Source organism: Marmota marmota, unplaced genomic scaffold (genome assembly GCF_001458135.2).
Source record: "Marmota marmota marmota unplaced genomic scaffold, marMar, whole genome shotgun sequence".
NCBI lineage: Eukaryota > Metazoa > Chordata > Mammalia > Rodentia > Sciuridae > Marmota > Marmota marmota.
This window is the reverse complement of record NW_025999896.1, coordinates 5,583,582-5,604,555: the sequence shown is the minus strand read 5'-3', so window position 1 is coordinate 5,604,555 and position 20,974 is coordinate 5,583,582. Positions and strand designations below refer to the sequence as shown.

Below are 20,974 nucleotides of genomic sequence, written 5' to 3'. Positions count from 1 at the left end.
CTGGGGATGTGACCCAAGTGGCCTTGGGAATGCTAGGCAAGCACTCTACCACTAAGCCACATTCCTCCACAGCAGAAGGAGGAGAAGGAAACCAAGCACATGCTGATCAAAATGCTCCCAAATTGTTTTATTGAGTGGGACGGAAAGGATCTGGCCGACTATTATGGAGGTGGGTGGAATGAGCTCTAAGACTCTGGATTCTTCAGGATTTGCCAGCTTTCGGCCTGGAGGAAGACAGGCATGAGAGTTTGTGTCTGAGCTGGGCATAGACACAGTGACTCAGGAGACTAAGGCAGGAGGACCACCAGTTCCAAGTCAGCCCAGGCAACAGAGCAACACCCTGTCTCAAAAAAATAAAAAAAAAAAAAAAAAAACCCAAGTTCAATCCTCAGTACCAGGGTGGTGGGAGCAGAATCTGACGGTGGACATCTGCTAGTATGAGCTCATGGCCACAGACCACGTGTTGGACCCTGTGCCAAGCCACACCAGGTAAGTCCTCCCATCAGGACACCTTCCTAAATGAAAGTGTGCAGAGCATGTTCCTAGGGTGCTGAGCACAACAGCCTCCAGCAAATCCACCCAGTGAAGAAGAGATCTGTTACCCCTGCAAATTCTAAACCTGAGGGGGAGAGGAGGGCAGCTGCAAGGAGGTGATACAGTGAGACAGAAGACGGGGAAAGAAGAGCTAAACCCATTTGTTGAGTGTTTCCCTCAGTTCCTATGAAAAGAAAGAAAGAAAAAAAAAGGCCAATGATCTCAAAAAGCCAAATAAGCTCCTGGGTCAGCTCATCTTTGCTGAGGTTGCGGGAGGCTGGTAAGAGTGCAGCGGCCATGCGGTCAGTCGGTCTGAGTTGCATGCAGAGAGGAGGGACAGCTCTTTGGGGGGCGCTGGCGGCAGGGGGCAGGGGCAGCCGGCCTGGCTGACTTGGAGGGTGGAGGGAGGTGAGGCCGGAGCCAGCTTACCCTGAAAATCCCCCTCACACGTATCCAACACTGCGTCACCCATGTCACACAGCTGCAAGAACACAATGATAGGATTCGGAGAGAGGAATAAACACGATGAAACATGAATGTAACAAAAACACTGTGCAGAGTGTCACAGTCCCACGCGGGCCACACCAAAACATTGCAGGTTCTACGCTGGCTCAGAGACCCGTACATACCAGACAGTCATGGTCTGCTCTCAAGAGAACATTAAAACAAAATGGAATGCAGCACCAGGGGGTGTCATTGATTCTGACGATCAGATCTTAAGCCTGTGTAATGGGAAGTGAACCACTCCACATCTCAAGCCACAAGGACACTGTCCCTCCTTGCCTGTGCCCACTTTTGCCCCCAAATTGCTCCTCTCATTTCGCTCTCATCTGCCTCCCTGAGTGACATCCTCTCCTCATCCTGTGGCTTATAGTATGGGACACCCCTGTGCTCTGGCCTTGGGGTGGCTGGAGAGTCAGCAGACTTGGTGTGCTGGAGGAGCAGTCCCTGAGGGCTGCCGCATGTGACTGGGAACTCCTGGGGCAAGTGTTGTCCCCCCAGGCCAGTGGCTGTCCTCTACATCATGGCTCACTCAAAAACATACACCACCCCAAAAACAACAGGAGGGCATGGTAGTCACTGTCATTTCACAGGGAGGACCCTCCTTATTTAAAAATAAGCCTCAGGGTGGATGACAGCAGCTGTACATTCAACATTAATCACATCCAAAACAGAGAAGCTACGTCCCCGGATGGCTCTTCCCCATAACGATGAAATCTCCTGACCCAGGCAGAGACTCGCGGGTTTGCCTAGTGTTTTCACTGGCAGCAAGGAGCTGGACCTCACAGGCATGTGCCTCCGTCTAATCTAGGGCAGAGAATGGTACTCTCTAGGGGGATGCTGGGGGAAGGCAGTATCCATGAGAGACGTGGTGCACCCTAGACCCAGCACAGTATTTTCTTTCAAGTATGCCATGTGTATGGGTCTGTGGGCTTTTTGTTGTTTCAGTGCTGTGTACCAAGCCCAGAGTCTTTTGCATGCATTCTACCACTGAGCCACACCCTCAGCCCCTGGATACGTGATTTTATATGTGGTGTTGGCATGTGTGATGCATGCATATACATGTAGTGTGTGTGGGTGTATGTAGTATGTGCATATGGTGTTTGCATAAGAGTGATATATGTATGGTACATATACATTTGGTATGTATGTACACATGTGATGTGTATATGTATGGTATGTATGTGTAGAATATGTAATGTGTGGTGTATGTATAGTGTATACGTGCAGGAGTGTATGTGTGAATGTATAGTGTATAGATCTGGGGTATATATATGTATGTATGTGTATATATACATATATTTGTATGCATGTATACATGTATGTGTGTAGGTACGTGGTGTATGTATATATGTGTGTAGTATATGTGTGTGATATGTGTGATAAGCATATGTATGGTGTGTATATGTATGTGGTATGTGCATGGGTATATATGTAATATATGGATGACGTGTGTATGTGTGGTATATATGGCTTATGTGTGTGTGGTGTGCATGTGGTATGTTTTTACACGTGTGCGGCGCATATGCATATGCACATGGTTTATGTATGTGTAGTGTATGTGTGGGTGGTATACATGTTCATGTGGTGTGTTTGCACACGTGTGCCGTATGTGTATCTGGCATGTGTCTGTGTGTATATGTTATATGTGGCATGCATACATGTGTGAGGCACTATGCATATGCATGTGGCATGCGTATGTATGGTATAAGTGTGATATGTATGTGTGTGGTGTACACATGTGGGGGTGGTCTGTATGCATATGTGGTACATGTACCTATGGCACCTGAAAGCATGTATATACGTGTGGAGTGCATGTGTTTATTCCACCCCAGCCGTGTCACTTTCTGCCATTTGTGATGACACTCCACAGATACGGGCAGGCTCTTCCCTGAGATGAATGGGCTGACTTTATTCCAAGATGCAGCCCAACAGTTGGCCTGTCTTCCTGAATAAGGAAAATGTTCAGATGACTTTTTGTGGAAGCCATCACAAAATCTGACCCTGACTTTATAATCTTATATGGTCCAAGTGTCTGGGGAAACACTTAAAAAATGTCCTGTTTCTTCCACAATGAAAGATTTTATGGTGTGTGTGTGTGTGTGTGTGTGTGTATTTACACATTTTTTTTCTGGGGAAGACAGCTCCATGGTTGTTTTCAAATTCAAAGTAAATCTAAGTAGCTGTGGGTTTATACAATTAGCTGCTGGAGGAATTGCAGCGGGCAGGGGGTGGGGAGAAAGGCAAACACATGCCTTCTCTGAAAATGACCCTTCTCTAAATATATACTGAGAAACACATTTTTCTCACAAGGCTTATTTTGCTACTAGGGACAAATATCTCTGGTTCTTAGCCTATCTTCTCCCTAAGCACTTGGACCTGTTTAACTCCTTGGATTCTGTCCAAGGGAAACTCAATGCCTCACCTGTATTTTGATGCCAGTTGTTCTGTGATCATAACCAGTTCCCAGCTTCTCCTGGGTCCCCACTCCAAAGGACTTAGGCTCAACTCCCCCAAAATAAGAGCAGAAACAGAAGCCCCCTGCAGAACAACTTGAATCCAACGTCCCATAGGTGGGCTTCTAAGATCATCTTTCCTCAGCCCATGGCACAGCCCTCTCACAGTAAATGGGAACTAGTTACCTGAAAGTGACGCTACCATCCCTCCCCCCGGCACAGTTTGCTAAGGTTCACAGGAATATTCGAAAGGGCCTGTGGCCTGGTTACCTGTAGACATGCTTTCCCCAGGGGACATGCCATCCAGCATGGGGTGCTCCGTGGACTGTGGGCTCGAGGCAGAGAGGCTGACCGTGGGAGGCTGAGGAGGTGGCAGAGTGGGTCTCTGTCGGGGCTTAGGGGTGGGTCGCGATTTGGCTAAAGTGCTTGTAAAGACAGAAGGAGAGGCCAGGGGAGGAGCTGCAGCCGGGGAGAGCTGGCCTGAGGCCAAGGAGTACCCCGGTGGGTAGCTAAGTCCGTAGGGCGACGGGGTGCTTGGTGGAGTAGGAGACAGGCTGACGGGGGACGGCTGGCCAGCGGACTGGTCAGTCACAGACCCTGGCTGGCCAAAGGGGACCTTAGGTGGAATTGGTGCCAGCTTCTTTGAAACTGAAAGAAAAAAACAACAAAATGCAAAGCTATTAAATGAAGCCCATCAGTGTGACTCATCAGCACAGGCTTCATGGTTCAGAGTGGTCACTTCCTGTCACCCCACTTCCCTGCCCTAGGCCTCCTGCCACACCGAGAGCAGCCAATACAATTTTTAAAAATGAACTAGGAACTGCAAGTTTTCCTGTCTTTCCATCTGTTAACTAATTTCTCCTTCTCTTTCCTGGATCTCTGCCACCATCTACATGCACACCCTGCCAAACTACGGAACAAATCTCCCATCCACGGGCGGTGGGCTGATTTCCCAGTGGGAAGAGGTGTCACTGAGACAGTCAGTGAGACCAGATCCAACGAGAATGATCTGAGTTCAAGTTGTCACAGTGGAACCCTGATTTGGGGCAAGTCCTCAGGATAGGAAACTGACCAGGCTAAACCTGTGCAGTGGTATTTGTCTCCCAACAGTGACGTGTGAACAAATTTCCTGGTCACAGAACCTCCGGCCTCCACCACTTTATGTTCCCCACCTGGATTCTGTGCTTGGATCATGGCTCTTTTTCTTTCTTTGCAGTGCTAGAGATGAAATCTAGGGACTTAAACACACTGGCAAGTGTCCTGCCCCTCAGCTACATCCCCAATCCTTTTTTTTTTTTTAATTGACATATGATGTTTGTCCTTATTTGTGGGATATATTATTGTAATTCAATACATGCACCACAGTGCATAATGATCAAATCAGAGTAATTAGCATTTCCATCTCCTCATATATTATCATTTCCATGTGTTGGGAACTTTCCAACTCTTCTCCTCTGGTTATTTTGAAATGTATAATTAATTGCTACAGACTATAGTTACCCTACTGTGCCACCCCCTGCAAATGAGTTTTGGTACCCATTATCCACCTTCACTCTGTTCTCCTCCTCCTCCCACATGCCCCCCCCCCCACCTTTTTCTTTTGAGAATTGTACCCTTGGGGTATGAGCATGGGCAGATGGACTGAAATGTTCTTTTCTTTTCTGTGGTTCTGTGAATTGAACACAGGACCTCATGCATGCCCTTCCACTGAGCTACATCCCCAACCTGATTGTACCTTCTAAAGCACACTGTGGTGCAAATCTCCTTTGCATTGCCTTCTTTTTCCTCTCTATCTAGTTAATCCCTCTACAGGATGATAAATACATAATACCTTGAGTTGAAAGTGAATGGGTAAAGACAAAAAGCCAGACATTCAGGAGATTTGACTGATAGGCAAATGTTCCTGAGACAATGTTGGATCATTCATCTCTCAGAATTAAGTGAGGGCTGCATCCACATGCAGCCTAATTCGAGAAGAAGCCATCTTTTAAATCCTCAGGGAAGCATTAAGTCCTCCTCCTGCATTCCTGCTCCCCCCGCAAGACACTCCCCACCCCTCCATGGAACAAAACCTACCAGGAATTTCTCAAGTTTTACCCTGGCTCATCCAGCCCTCTGTGTGGATGACAAAAGACCATGCTTCTTAGAGTCCACCAACTTGGGGGTCAAATTTCTATCCTGCTGGTTACCCACTGTATACTCAGTATAATTTATTTAAACTTCTAAAAAGCAATAACAATAAACAAACAAAAAACTCTGCTTCTATACAATAGGGAGAATAATATTTTCTCCATGGCACTGTAACAATTAAGTGGGATCGCATATGAAAAGCGCCATATAATCACAACTTGCAATGAAACTACTTAATTTTGCAGTTTCACTTTCCACCTGTATTGCCTAAGTTCAAAGTAAGTTTGCCAGCAGCCATGACTGTAGCTACTGTAGCTCATGACAGTGCGTGGTCAGGGATGGGCCCTGTAGGAATGATTCCACTGGACTGGACATGAAGTATGGGAGACCCTGGGTATAGGGGCATGAGCATGCCTCCTCCCAGATGAGCTGCAAGAGAGAGGACGCAGTAACATCATCATGTCTGTGATGAGACCACTTCTGGGTAGTGACAGGACTAGGACATGATACTCCACTGGATGCATGTGGTCAAAAGACAGAGGGGTCAAAAAAAAAAGCAAAAGTTAAGTATCTCAGATGGGCAATGATGGGGAATGGAGAAGAACATCATCCTTTCAAATAACAACTCTGAGTTACTCACTCACTTGAGAAAGGGACCTGGGTCATTCTAGGCAGTATTCCCTGCATGGGTCCAATGTGCTGCAAAAACCTCAAAGGGTCAGCTGGCCACTGGGATTAGGAAGCTGACCAGCTGCAACAGGAGCCCTGACACTTCCACTGGATGAAACAATGGCTTAGCCATCATCCTTGGCTTGAAGGGTTGGGGGAGGATCTGTAAACAGAGATGTACTAAAGAACTCATGTCCGTACTACAAGGAAAATCTACTGGTGTTGGAGAAAAGCCCTGGAAGGCTAACTTCCTACTGCCCCCACTTTGGTCCACTCATCATTCGACCATCAAGATGTTGGACAGAGTGTCCCATGTGTCCCCTCAGTGCCTGGATGTCCCCCAGCTGGCAACACCACCTTTGCATTATCACTGAACCTCTCTGGAAAGCAGACTCCTGCACATAGTAGGGTTCAATAAATATTTGTAGGATGAGAAAGGAATGAACAGGAAATGAAGAACATTGAAGTGCTGGGGTGAAGGCAGACTGGGAGAATGGAACTTCCAAGGTAGCCTGGTGCCAGGAAGTCTAGAAGGGGATAGTTTGTAGATAAATGTGGGTGACGAGCCTGGTCTGTATAACCAATCTGGAGCCGTAGCCATCCTCAGGGCATGAAAGGCCTGAACACAGAACAAATTAAATAATATAACTGGGGACTGAATTAGAAAAGGACATATGCCATGCTTCCCTAATGATGTCAAGATGGATTCTACTGTCATATGTAACTAAAAGGAATCAATTAAAAATTTAAAAAAATTTTAAAAAGGATACATGATTTCAGACACATGAAATCTGCTGAGAGGTGATAGAGGTAGAGACAAACCCAAAAGGTCCAGAAAAGTACACACGCAGCCTAGCTCCCCATTTAAGAAGTGTTGGCATAGAGTACATTGATAGCTTTTAGGAGTGATTCTCAGAAGGGAAAATAACTGGGCCTTTTATCACAGGTTCCAGTGGCGGAATCCTGGCGGGCAGTGATAGGTCAGCATAGTAACAAAACAGAGGTATGGGAGGTCTGGCCTCGTGGAGATAGGATCCCGACACCCTTTATCCCTTTACAGGAAGGATTCGGGGAGAGGTGCAGCCATCCAGGGCTGTGTGGGGGAACAGCTTTTACTGCCCTACAGGTAGGGCCTGGCAGGTCTGGGGAAGACACACACCAACTCAGACAATGATTTCTGCACTGGTGGCATCCTATGCTGTAGAGGAAACGCTGCCCGATGTATGTCCCTTGCTTTTCAAATGAGCTTGCTGAGGATGATGGCAAAATGGTTCCATTTGGGGTTGGTTGATTTCTTGTTTTGCTGCTGTTGTTGCAACACTAGAGATGGAACCCAGGGCCTTGCACATTCCAGGTGAGTGCTCCACCCCTGAGCTACACCCTCAGCCCAGGGGTTGGCTCACCTCTCTAAGCTCTAACACTCAGACTCAGAACTGTTCACTAAGCCACTCAGTTTCTAGACACTCAGGCTAAGGATGGAAATGAGCCTTTAGGAGTGATAAGCGCCATCAGTGGCCTGAGGCTACTCAGAAGGGAAGTGGTGACTTACCTTTCCGGAGGGTGTGGGGACTCTGGTCTGCAGGTGGCTGGCTGGGGCTGGCACCTGGTTGAGTCCCCGGTTGCGTCCCTGGACAGGTTGTCCCTTGGCTGGAGCCTGGACTTCCTTTCTGCCCAGACCCTGGAGACAATTCCTTGCTTTTAGCAGTGCTGAAACACAAACACACAGGGCAGAGAGGTCCCGAGTTCAGTTGACTTCAGCACCCGCCTTGCTAAGTGTAATCCTAGAGTTCTTCTGGGTCCCATTCCACTCTGTCCCAGCTCTAATCTTCTTGGTCCCTTTTTAAAAACCTTCAAAGTTGCCCATAAGGTGACCTTTCTTGGAGCTCTCATGGCCTGAGTTCCACCCCCAGTGCCAACATCCTCTGCCCTCAAGGAGGCCATGAGCAATGTAAGGGCAAAGTCTCTGAGTGTCCCCACTCTAATCTGTCATCAACATGGGCATTCTAGGACATTCTGAATCTGGAACACCAAAATGTTCTTTTCTCTTTGATTGACATGGCATACCAGAGCCAAGAGGATTCAATAGGGTGAGTGTGCCAGCAAGGACTGATGACTTGGCCTCAGGCTGTCCTGGGCATGGCCAGAGCTCTCCCATGATGGCCTCCATCACTTCCCCAGGCAGGGGAGGAATTCTGTGAACCATCCTCATACTCAGTGGCAGATCCCAGCAGTTGGCAGGGTCAATGCTGACCCAGTCTGTGCTCCCACATGTGGGCCATTTCAAGTCCTGGTCCTCCAGGCTTAGAGGAAGGTGAGTCAATGGCGGAGAGGGACCCTGCCCTCTAGAGTCCCTCAGACTGACAAAGGGACACCAAGATCACCAGGTCCCTAAGAGGATTCCTCCTCACAGCTAGGCTCTTCATCAGACCCTGGCCTGAGGATAAAGTACATGTGAGGAGACAACCTACTCTACTGCATAAGCAAATCCATGGCAGATCCTCATTCCCTGCCAGCCTCCAGCGTGCCATCTGTGGGAGATCTCACTATACTCCTTATGTTCCCCTACAGGGTCTCACTCCTTTTCACCAAAATACTCCAAGTAGCACCTAGTGAATCAGGAGAGGTGCTGCCCTGGAGTTGGGAGATATCCAACATCCTGCCTCAATTGTGATGCCCTTAAAGAGTGTAGTGTGGAGGGTCTGGGAACCTAAACCTATAGCAACGGCTGTTTCTTCCCCCACAAAAGCAGCCACAGCCTATTATTTTCCTAAACTCATTCAGAAACTCCAAATATACATTTGGAAGAAACGCCAATAAGAATATTCTACTCATGCCCACTGAGGAAGACTGGAAGCAGGGACCTGGGCCAGAACAGGAAGTCATCGAAATGTAAGTAGTTTTCTTCATGGGAAGGAAGAAAGAAAAGACCCACTCAGGGTGGTGACGCTTTCTCTCCCTTGTAGGATGAGTTTTCCATGACACCTGGGGAATCCTCCAAAAGGAGACTATCAACTTACATCCAAAGGAATCCAAAGAGCAAAAGTTCCTTTCTCTATTTCATCAATGAAAAGGAAAAAAAAAAAAAAAACAGAAAACCACTGAGTCACTCAGAATGGACAGAAACTCATCTTTGATTCTTCTTTAGTCTCAAGGTCACCTGGCACATGGGCATTAATCCAAACGACCACCTCCCCTTCCATCCATCTCTGTCACCATCAAGAAGAAGTTAAAACAATCAACCAAAGAAAACCACCAAACAGTCCAACCAAAAGACTCCTGGATGGGGGTAGGGGGGTCCAGATGCTCCTCCTGGGTCTAGATAAGACATCTATCAAGAAATCATCCACCTCGTCTTTCTGTTCCCTCCCACCTGGTCCACTTTCCCCAGCACAGAAACAGGCATTTACCTACTTAACCTGGCTCCTCTCTCCCCAGCATAGGTGCAGCTGACCCCATGGGAGAGGTGGGGTGGAGGGTGGCTATTGGGAGCACTAGATGAAGGAGGCATGGGAAAGGCACATCTGAGGATAGGTTAGACCCGGGGACACATGACTGGATGCCAAGGGGCAGGAAGCAGAGTTTGAGGTCAGCGTGAATGCCAAGCAGAGGAGCAGGACACAGGAAGAGCCTGGCTGGACAGAACGGCCAGCCTAGAATGGAGGGAGCTGAAGGCAGGGCTGGGCCAGGAGGGGAGAGGGAGGGCTTGCTATCCTCAGGGGAAAGGAGAGATGTCACAGGAATCCAGCAACTACAGGAAGCACCATCTGTGCTGCAAATGTCCAGAAAACAGAAAACAAAACAATGGAATACCCATTTCTACTGGGCAGAATCTACAGAAGGAGAGAAAAAGAGGGTGCCATAGGAAAATGAGAACAAAGCACACAGAACCAACCGCCCAGGAACAGTAGCATACAGAGCAACGTAGCTGACCTCTGAAATAAACTTGAACCAGTGGGTGACATTCCCTACCCATGAGTGACTCTGCAAGGCCAACCATCCATAACATTCCTGGAATGCATTCAGAGCCCGGGGGGAATCCATCTTCAAGGGCATTTTTAAAGAAATATCATTTATATGCCAAACATCATATGGCACTGAGTCTCCTTTGTAAAATGGGAAATCAGGATGACAGGGGACAGTGTGCTAAGAGGGGATCATCAGAGCTAATCTCCTATCTACTTGCCTCTCTCTCCTGGTCAGCAGCCTGTCTCTGCTTCTCCACCAAATTCCCTGTGCCGTTTTCTGAACCTCTCCTATAGATCTGAAGCCCAGCAAGAGTTCCACAGTGGGACCCAGCATCCGGAGTTGCAGCATCAGCAACAACCCCCGCACTCTGTGTCAAGCCCCCCCTGCCAAACGCTGAATCATCCCGTTCCCTTTATTTCCTCATTTCACAGTGAAAAATACCTTCTACTTATTAAAGAATAAAAAATGATTTGCAATCCCCTCATTAGGGGGTTGAAATGGGAGTGTGTATGAGTGTGTATTTCGAAAACACTGAATCAAAAGGTTTGGTTCCCAAGAACCAAAAATCCATACTTCCTCCCCAGTGGCCATGGGGACACGCCACACTTCCCTAACAGAAGTCACAATGGCATCTGATTGTAAGTATCTCTTCTAGTTCTCTAAATTGTTATTTAATAATAGAACTGGATAGCAGTTGTTTCAAGATGTAGTTCTCGCTTCCAGAGTCCCCCTCTCGGACAAGACCCAAAGGTTGAGTCTCCTTCCCCTGTGCTCCTGCGTGTGCATAACCCAGGCTGAGGTTATCTGTCAGAGCCCATTTCTGGAATGTGAACCCCTTAAGGGCAGTGATTATATCTTATTATCTCTGGACACAGGAAACTTCTGCTCATGTTCACTGAACTACTGATGGAATGAACTTGAATTCTCTCTCCGTCTCCCTCTCCCTTCTCCTTAAAAAATGGAAATACAACCATGCAGCATCCTGCAGAGGTACCAGGCCCAGCATGACTATGTCACCACCATTCCTTGCCTTACTTGGATCCACTTTTAGCAGCAAAAACAGCCATTACAAACCTAAAGGTAGAGGAGAGGGAGGGGTAAAGGATGAAATTCTAAATTGTAAAAGAACAAAATTATAAAGGCACAGGAAGGGGAAGTGGAGAGCTAAGGAACATAATTCCTCGCACTGCTTTAGCAAGCTGCCACCTTCTATGTTTGCTTGGGGATGCCATTCTTGGAAAGTCTGGACTAGATGGAAAGCCAAGGAGCTGTGGATGGCTGATCTTGTGCCAGCGGGATGCAGAAAGCCAAACGTGAATGCTGAGAAATGATGGCGGGGATATCAAATCCAAGAGGCGTCAAGTGCGCTGCGGCAAGCCCAGACACCCTCTGCTCAGGCCAACCAGCCCACCCCTAGACAGCAGTAGCAGGCGCTTACCTGGCGCGCTCAGGCACGGGCTGCAGGCCCACGCCGGATGGAGAGAGCGCAGGAGCTGCGGGACTGTCGGGCACCTGCTCCGGTAGGGGCGATGGCAGAGGCGCAGCAAGCTCTGCAGGCGGGGCGGGAGGCTGCATGGAGGGCGGGGCGCAGGATGCTTTCCGACCAGCTGAGGAGCCTCTTCGAGCCACCCAAGATGTATCCATGACCCTCACACCCATGCTGGCGAGGGATACAAAGATACCTGCTTACCCACGCGTGACAGGTGACAGGCTCCCTCCCCCACGAAACGGAGACATTCAAGCAGGTCCGTGTTAGGAGAAGAGCAGCACAGCCTTAGCACCCTCCTGGGCCTGGGAAGCGATGCGCAGCGGTAGGGGAATGGCCAGCAACGCTCCAAGCGCCCAGGCTGCTCGGGGCCAGCAAAGATGCAGCCCCTGAGGCCCACGCTTGGCAGGAGCAGCCCTCCCACAGTGGCAAGGCTGCAGCAGGGCATAGTCAGCAGCTTGGGAGTTGACGAGCCGTATGTCAACCCTCTGCCAAAGCCAGCTGTCCCTGAGATAATGGCCCAACAAGCTCCCTGGGTGTGGAATCCAAGCTGTTCTCAGGGCACAATGTGGCCTAACTGGGGGAGGGTGTGGGGGGGAGGATGTCCACTTCCCCCAAGTGGGAGAAGGAGGTGGGTGGGGCAAGGACAGAGAGCACTAGACTAGAACACTGAACCAACCAGCAGGAGACATCTAAATAGTCTTCTTTTTGTTATGTGGGATTTGGCCCTTGATCCACCACTGCTGGGCACTTGGCCACACCTGCTTGCCTACATAGCGGGGGAAGGGGCTGCTCATGCCTATGGTCCTTCCAGGCTTTGAGTCTATTTTAATGATGGGCACACAGCTTCAAGTAAGTCGGCCAAGCAACCAAACGTGGCACATTCACCTTCTCACAGAGCTCACTACAACACCGTTGGCTTAGTTTGAAATTGAACTTGGCCTTGTAGCTACCAGAGGATACTGTACCTTTGGATTTTCCTAAGGCTGCAGGGACAGAAACATACAGATATTAGTGTCAACAAATCTACACCTTCCTTTGGACATAAGGGTTGTCTTTCTGCAAGGGGGGGGGGGGGCGTCTCTTGCCATAGTCAGGGTTTTTATTGTGCCATTAAATCATTAAAATTTGCTTGGTTAAAGTGATTTTACTGTTTGTAGAGGTGAAAACCACATAGGTGAATAAAGAGAGCAGCCAAGAGTCAATATTACTGAGGGATGGGAAGAAGTCATAATGAAAAAAGAAATTGGTACAAGTAGCCATTTGCCCTCTTCTTGGTCCTATGGACTTGGAAGGAGGTTGGTTCTCATTGGACAACTGGTCCTATGATTCTTAGACAAGAGATTCATTGACTCAGGTAAAAGCTCACATTTTTAGTAGGAAAGGAGAAAACACTCTCCATGCCTGCATTTGTCTCTAGTATTTATATGCACAGTGGGGCGGAGGTACCAGGGCTATTATGTGCTTACATGGCCTCACTCTACCAAATGGTCATCTGCACTGGTCAGAAGCACCAAGGTAAAATCTTGCTCATGTAAAATGGTCATATTTACCTTGACACAGTATTAAAAACAAAAAGTTTAATTTCAAAGATTGGTTGCAGCCGATGGGGTTTGGGTCATTTAAGGATATATCTAGGATGGACCTGCAGTGAGGGACCCGGAGGATGCTAAACCAAGCACATCTGGGATAGGGACAGATTCTTGACACACTTCCTCCCAAGGATCACCAGAGACCCTTTTACATTTTATACATACAGATGTACACTTAGTTGACACTTTTCATCTCCCTTGGATTCCTTAAAATGGACGGGGTGTAGGAGGGATGTCTTTTTCCAGGATTCACTAGCTTTCAAGTCATTTGGGTTATAAGTACCTTCTGTAAGCTGTCCAGAAACCCTCTTGGAGGCTACTCAAATTTCTGGGCCACAGCCCCATGTTTGACCCCCTTATATTTAAAGTGGGTTGTGGGGGATTATCAAGCTATGCTTTCTGGGCTTCAGAATTTATCAGGATGAAAAGAGTAAAAGATTTACTCTTTCACTTGGGGAAAAAAGAGCTAGCAACACTTATTTGCAATGGTCAGTAAGGATGGCAGGAGTGTGAGATGTGTCCTATGGTGACCAGCAAAAAGAACCCTGAAAGATGCAAATCCCACCCCATCTTCTCTTCCTTGCTCTATTCCATTCTGCTTGGAAGGATCATTCCTTCCAAGGGGGAGGGTCAGGATCAGGACTGGTGAGGGGATGCCTTCTATTTCCAATGGCATCTTACATCCTCAGACTCCAGGCTACCAAGAGAAGGAGCAGCTTGGGCATGGGGTGGGTGGGTACCATCGGAACCCTGCTAACTATCACTGGGAAAGGTCAGCAACTGAGAAACATGAGCTGAATGGATTCTTTTGCCTTTACAAAGAGGCTGCTGTCTTGTAAGTAATCACCACTCTGACAGCTGAAACCATTCTATTACGGCCGACAGCACCGCATGCTCACAGTGAACACGCATCCAATGTTCACTGACATTTTCAGTAACATAAATCTTTACGGAGCAGGCCAATCACATAGGCAGCAGCATCTACACATTTAGAGGCCTAAGTCTGTTTACCTCTAGAAGCACAGTGGTATACTGAAATGTCTGGATGTCTAAGTAAAACTCAGCTCAGAGACAGGAATTACAAAATTGGTCAGTATGCTCCCAAGGAGGGGAATCTGCTCACAAATTGGGAAATTCAATGAGAAGGTTGTATCAAGAGTACACAAGTTTCTATTCATTGCTGAATTAAATAAAGAAGCAACAGTAGCCAGGCTCAAGGAACTGCTTGTGAGTTTTTAGGTTTGGTTTTGCTGTTGTTTTAGCACTGAGGTTTGAACCCAGGGCACTTCACTGCTGAGCAAAATCTCCGCGGTCTTTTTGTTTTTTTCTTTTGACACAGTGTCTCACTAAGTTGCTGAGACTGGTCTCAAACTTAGGATCCTCCTGCCTCAGCCTCCCAAGTCGCTGGGATTACAGGCATGCATCACTATGCCCAGCTTGTGTTTCTTAGGAGACAACAAATGAAGAGGAATTAATACAAGAACAACTGACTTTGGTAGATGCTGCTGCATGGAGACCTAAAGTCATTCTAGAGGTCAAGACTTCCCATAGCCTGCTGCTTCTGGTGAAAACTGAGTGACTCAGCTTCATAAGTGAAGTTGAATCAAGGTGAAAGCAAGGAGCCAGGGGCTGAGAAGAACCTCTAAGAAGCAAAGGTCTTGGAAGTCAATGAGCAGGAGGCACAAGGCAGAGTCCAGGAGCCACCCTCCATGTAAGTGGCTTTTCTGGCTCTTCTGTGCCAGCAAGGTGACAGGGGTGGAGGGCTTGCAGAATCAGGGCAGGTGAGCCTGAGAGGCTGTCTTCACTGCTCTTTTTTACAGTAAGAAGGTTAGGGACGAGGAATCTAGAGTTGTCACCTGCATTCAGTGAGCATGCCACATGACAAGTCTTCAGGCAGCCCCACTACAATATAATCCTTGCTGCTTCACTCCTCCCTGCCCATCGGCATCTTATGTTTCTAAGAGGTCTGCCATAACCCACACTTTTGTATTTTTCATGAAATTCTAATAAGGAATATATTCTGAAATGTCCTCAACTTCCAGGCCCAATTAAGAGACTCATTGACACAACAGAGTTCTCATCTACAGAGTAAGGCAGATACTTTCCTCCCTGCTTCCAGCATTTTCAAGAAGGTCATTATCAATATTGGATGCTAAGATAAATTTAGCATGTACTTGCACTATTACCTAGTGGCAAAAGCTGAACGTGGATATAATAGGTCCCAGGATTATTATATTATAGCAACTATGATGTATCCCCTCACAGTTCTGGAGGCTAGAAGTCCAGAATCAGTACCTCTAAGGTCAACTGAGGTGTTGGCAGGGCTGTGTTCTCTCCAGGGGCTCCAGAGAATCCCCCTGTGCCTCACTGAGCTAATGGTGGCTGCTGATTTTTCTTGGCTTGTGACTACCATCTTCAAATCTCTCTGTTCCACTTTCAAATATCTTCTGTGTAGTATAGTGAAATCTACCCTGTCTCCTTCCTATAAGGATGCACGTTATGTCACGTAGGGCACAGGGTAATCCAGAGTAATCTCCTTATTTCAACATCCCTATTATTATTTTTATTTTTAATGTTTATTTTTTCGGTACCAGGGATTGAACCCAGGGCCTATCACAATGAGGTCTATCACAATGATGAGAATATGTATGTGAGCGCCTGAATCTGATCCTGTGATTTGCTACAGAAACTCAGCATCCTGTGTCATCATGAACCAGAAAGGCATCAGGAACAAAGCTCTAAGTCACGAGGGGAGCAAACTACCTTATATGATATCTAGGATGTAGAAGCCATTAGTCCAGGAAAATGTCATTGGCATTGCTACGGAACTTACCATTTCTATAACACTTCTATCAGGTTTATCTGTCCAGAATTTTCTTCTGTTTTTTTTTTTTTTTTTTTTTTAAGTAACAGTTCTATTTTTTTCTTTACCTTTTTTTGTAATTGTTTCATTTTCTTAAAGTAACATTTTTATTGATATATAACATATATATCAATATATAATTTATATAATTAAATATGTATTTTACATGTGTGTGTGTAATTTTCTTTTTTTAACCTGGCCAAAAAACCTCCATACTATGAGCTTTCATTAGTCAGTGTTTCAATGGGTAGTTTCAAGACTTCAGGATGTAGACTTTAAAATCTCAGAAATGAGGAGAAATATGGAGGATTTCCCTAACATTGCTAAGACAAGAACTCAACGGATGTAAATTATTTTCTTCTACCCTAAAAAACTTACAATTTGGGGTTTTTTGTTCTCTGAAAGCCAGTTTAGAACTGATCACCAAAAGTTCACTACATCTTAAAGCACACCCAGTCACATGCTGCTGAACGGCAGTACATGTTATGAGAACTGTTGTCACTTAGGATCCCATTGTTGTGCAACTGGAGTGTACTTACACAAACTAAGATGGTATGATGTCTCTGGGTGAAATGCATGTCACACATGTGGTCCATCGTAGACCAAATATCATTATGTGGCACACAATGGTATGTTGAGTCTTAGCCTCCATCAGTTCTTTGAGGGTTCCCTAAACCAGGAAGATCTCCACCTCATGTGAAATACAAATTTCAAAGTATACACAATATATTCTATTTCATGTAGAACAATAATTTATATAGTGCATCTCCTAGACCCTCCGAGTAGATAGTGGCAATTTCAACTTTAGATCATAATGGCACACAGAAGGGACATCTCATTTACAAAGTTCTGAAATAAGAGGACTTTGTTAATGCTTTTGCATTTGCCCATGTCTGTAGGGGGCCAATGGTACTTGACCATCCTGGTGATTTGCTAACTCCCTCGTCGAAGACATGTGAATTGCTTTTTAGGGAAAATAGAGAGAATCAGAACAGGTCTGGCAAGACAGAGTAGTCCTCATTGATGCAGAAACACCCAGGACCAAATCTGAGGTGTTCTCTATACCCCTGCCCAGACAAGCACTGACCCTCAAGGGCAGCCCCTCGACGTAGTGAATGTATGAAGGAACTGAATTACTACTTATGAGATTTAAAAATAAATTCCAGTGCATTGTCTAATTCTCTGCCTCTGCTTCTCCCAGATTCTAATTTCACTCCTTTTTATGAGTTTAAGAAGTTTTCCCTTCCTTCCTTGAATGTTTAAGAACTTGATCTCTCCCTACTAAACAGAGAACAATAAACTACAGCAATGTGCACAGAAACAGCCCCCACTGCCTCACACATACAGGTCACTGATCAGCAAGGTAACACTGGCCACCCTCAAGACCCCACCAGGACACAGGCTTGGGTCTCTTCTACAACTCTAGCCCCCAGTGCCAACTCTCATTTGGAATAAATAGGAGTGAAAAGGGAAACCCCTACACTTCTGTACTTCTAGGGTTTTCACCCCTCCCTCCTATCCCTTTGGGCCATTTGCCTTTCAAACAGATCTTTCTGAGTACCCGGTGGTTGATCAGAAAGGGGAATGTTTGCTGTTATCTGAATTTCTGTTACTCTCATTCAGTGCTTTATGCTCCCATGTATCCTGAAGGAGCAGTTACTAAATTTTATTTTGTGGTGGTGATTTTAAATTCCCAGCCAAAGATTACTCATTGGACCTGCTTGACCAAGCCAGGCAACCCATTTCTTCTGCATCAAGGATGCCCTACGGATTCTCATCCAGCCACAGACTTCGGTTGCCAAGGCAGAGCTAGTACTTCCCATGACTCATCAGAGCTTGTTACAAAACCTGCTTCTGCCCATCTTACTTGCTACGAGAATCATATCATCTGGTCAAATATTATGTAAATTCATTTAATATGAGTGTAAAAAGGGTTGTTCCTGTGCACTCTCACACGTGAAGTTGGATGCATTAATTAAGAACTGCACTGAAGTAAGATAGGTGTCAAATATAAAAGACAGGGGGAAAAAATATCAAAAACCTATAAAAATTTTACGCTTGGAATGCACCAAATTTTAGGTTTTCTCTCTAAAGATTGAAACTGGAAATGTTAAATTATGCATTAAAAGCATTATTTATGCAAGGATGTTTCTGAAGAGTGTAACTGAGCAAATCTACAATCAAAGTAAAGCCACAAAAGAGTCAAGAAGTGATATACATTTACACATTTTTTTTTTCTTTTTCTGGTGCTGGGGATGGAACCCAGGACTTCACACATGCTAATAAGTACATGCTCTTCCACTAAGCTAAACCCTCAGCTCCACATTTACACACTTTGAGTCAAAATGAAATACTTATGTATTTTTAAAAATTATCCTTATTGACCAACTTTAATTTCTTTGATGAGAACTAATCAATACTGATCACAATTGTCAGCTAAGAAAGCTATACTTAACTCTGGCCCCAAGGGAGACAAGCCAGAGAGACCCATTCCAGATAGCGCAGTTTCAAGAATGAGTTCAGTGTTCAATTGCTACTGGTCACCAAGATGTGGTAGTAAGTGCAACTTCCTGTGTCAATCCTGTTTCTTTCCTTACCTTTCACTCCCTCCCCGCAACTTTCCCAATCCCCAAGACTGAAAAAGGGACACAGCTTCATACCCATCCTTTTTGTAAAACTCCAGCATCATATTATCCGTGGCGACACTGAGGGGCCGGCGGGCCTGCTCGGGCTGGCGCCGGTCAGCGGGGTCCATGTCTGGGGAGGGCATTGAACTATAGTTGGCATTATGGTTCACGTGCACCGGACTCCCATAATTGCCTGTAATGTTGAACTCTATCTCTGCAGGGAAGAGAGAATTGGTATACTCACCTTAATAATACCATTTATCCTATTAATAGGACAAAGAAGAGAATACATGTGGTCACGTAGACTGGCATTTAATAAAAAAAAAAGTCCATTTGTGTTTTTTTTCAAAATCCAACAAAACTTAATAAAATAGAAGCCCTTGGATACTTTCTCAAAAAGACAAAATCAGCTTAGTCAAACATCATGCTTTAGAGCAGTCCTAATGTAATCAGGAAAACAGCAACATCCACCCTGGCTATTTTTATTTATTATTATTTGAGAAGTGCTAGCCATTGAAATTGGTCATGAAAAAAAGTCAATATTAAGATTTGTAAATGATAATATAGTCCTACTATAAAACTGAACAGGATACATTTTTTTTTAAGTTAGAAATAGGAAGAATTTTCATTGAGGTATTTGTTGGTTCCCAAAGAGATACATTTTTTTTTTTGGTCAGTGGGAATGGATTTGCTCTGCTCAATTCTGCCTGTCCATGATGTAATGAATCAGCTTATCCACAGCACATGAAGAATTATTGCCTCCGACTCTTATTTCCTTTATTTCTTTATCTTCGCTTCCTAGCCTCACCTAGCTTTGTGCCATCAATAGAGCTCTCAGGAGATCAGCCACTCAAACACGGTCAGCAGAAGAAAGATGGCCAAACTTCTTTGATTTCCTCTGAGGACTAGAGGGGTTCACCTTCGCTTGAGTTAGTGGATGTTGCTGCATAGCTAGAAGCATCCTCCTAATATTTACTACCCATAATGTCACGGCATCAGTTTTTTTTTTTTTTTTCTCAGTAAACCCTAAATTTAATGTAACCATTGCTCTCTCTTTAAAACTATCACCACTGCTAGATACGATGACGAATACCTTAATCCCAATGACTTGGGAGGCTGAGGCAGAGCTTGGGCAACACAGTGACTCTGTCTCAAAATAAAAAGTAAAAATGGGCTGAGGATGTGGCTCAGTGGTAGAGCACCATTGGGTTCAACCCCCAGTACCAAAAACAAACAAAAACAAAAATATCAGTCAAAGCTGAAAGACATGTACTTAGGCAATGATGCTTCCATGGCTCAGGACACGTCTTAAATTCCCTCTTAGAAAGCTGCCTTGAGAAGCTAATTTTGAATTAGGCCAAAAAAAAAAAAAAAAATCTGCCTTTGTACATGCTAAGGGGCAAATCAAAGGGTACAACTTAGGGCAATGAAAGGGCAATATCCAGATGATCTGTGAGCCCTGAGGGTTTGGAGAAGAGGATTTCTCTCCTCTTTCTGCAACCGGCAGGGCATGATTCACAGACCTGAAGGAACCATGGTATGAAACCAGTAGAATCTATGGACCTCATTGGCACCCACAGCAGACACATTCATGCCAGAACATCCCTCGGCATGGATAAGAGAACAGGAAGCTGCTATGACAGTACCAATACCAGTGTGTGTGTGTGTGTGTGTGTGTGTGTGTGTGTGCAAAGATTAAAAGCAAGACCAACAAAAGCCCTGGGGGCCGTGGTCCTTGGTTTCAAAGAGTTCTGAACTCACAGATCTCCCTGCTCCCCGCCTCTGATCCCCCAACCCAATGCCGCCACGTACCCCCAGGGAAGAACCAGTCTGCGTGCTGGATGATGGGCTCGATGATCCCAACGATCTGCAGCGAAACTGTGGTCATCATCTCAGTGATGTTTCTGCAAGCACAGAGCAAAGGAGGGCAGGATGGGGTCACCAGCCAAGGCAGGATGAGGGATCCTTGGTCCTCTAGCTATTGAGCCCAGGAAGGGATCCTGGACTGGAACCTTGCAGGCCTAGGTTTGTGAGCTGGCTTTCTCTCAGGAAGGACACTTCACCTTTCTGAATGGGGACAACCACAGGTAAATGAATAGCACCCATGAAGGCACTTTTAGCATGAGGTACAGTTCTCATCACTGCCGAGT

The 20,974-nt window shown here is 46.0% G+C and overlaps 1 protein-coding gene across 6 annotated transcripts in view; it reads right to left on the bottom strand.

The window, feature by feature from the left end:
* The window catches only part of Arhgap44 (Rho GTPase activating protein 44), a 174,439-nt gene that overhangs the window by 3,402 nt on the left and 150,063 nt on the right, over positions 1 to 20,974 (bottom strand). Inside the window, exons 15-22 of one of the 6 annotated variants that reach the window (XM_048798105.1) lie at positions 20,637 to 20,728; positions 18,858 to 19,038; positions 12,711 to 12,728; positions 11,695 to 11,916; positions 7,840 to 7,997; positions 3,762 to 4,139; positions 964 to 1,015; positions 47 to 340 (exon numbers count right to left, since the gene is read on the bottom strand). In XM_048798105.1, the coding sequence (XP_048654062.1) occupies positions 1,008 to 1,015; positions 3,762 to 4,139; positions 7,840 to 7,997; positions 11,695 to 11,916; positions 12,711 to 12,728; positions 18,858 to 19,038; positions 20,637 to 20,728 (1,057 nt within the window). In that variant the 3' untranslated portion in view covers positions 47 to 340; positions 964 to 1,007. Of the gene's footprint in view, positions 1 to 46; positions 341 to 963; positions 1,016 to 3,761; positions 4,140 to 7,839; positions 7,998 to 11,694; positions 11,917 to 12,710; positions 12,729 to 18,857; positions 19,039 to 20,636; positions 20,729 to 20,974 lie in introns of those variants that run through there. The other 5 variants (XM_048798104.1, XM_048798103.1, XM_048798107.1 and 2 more) reach the window with 5 other exon arrangements.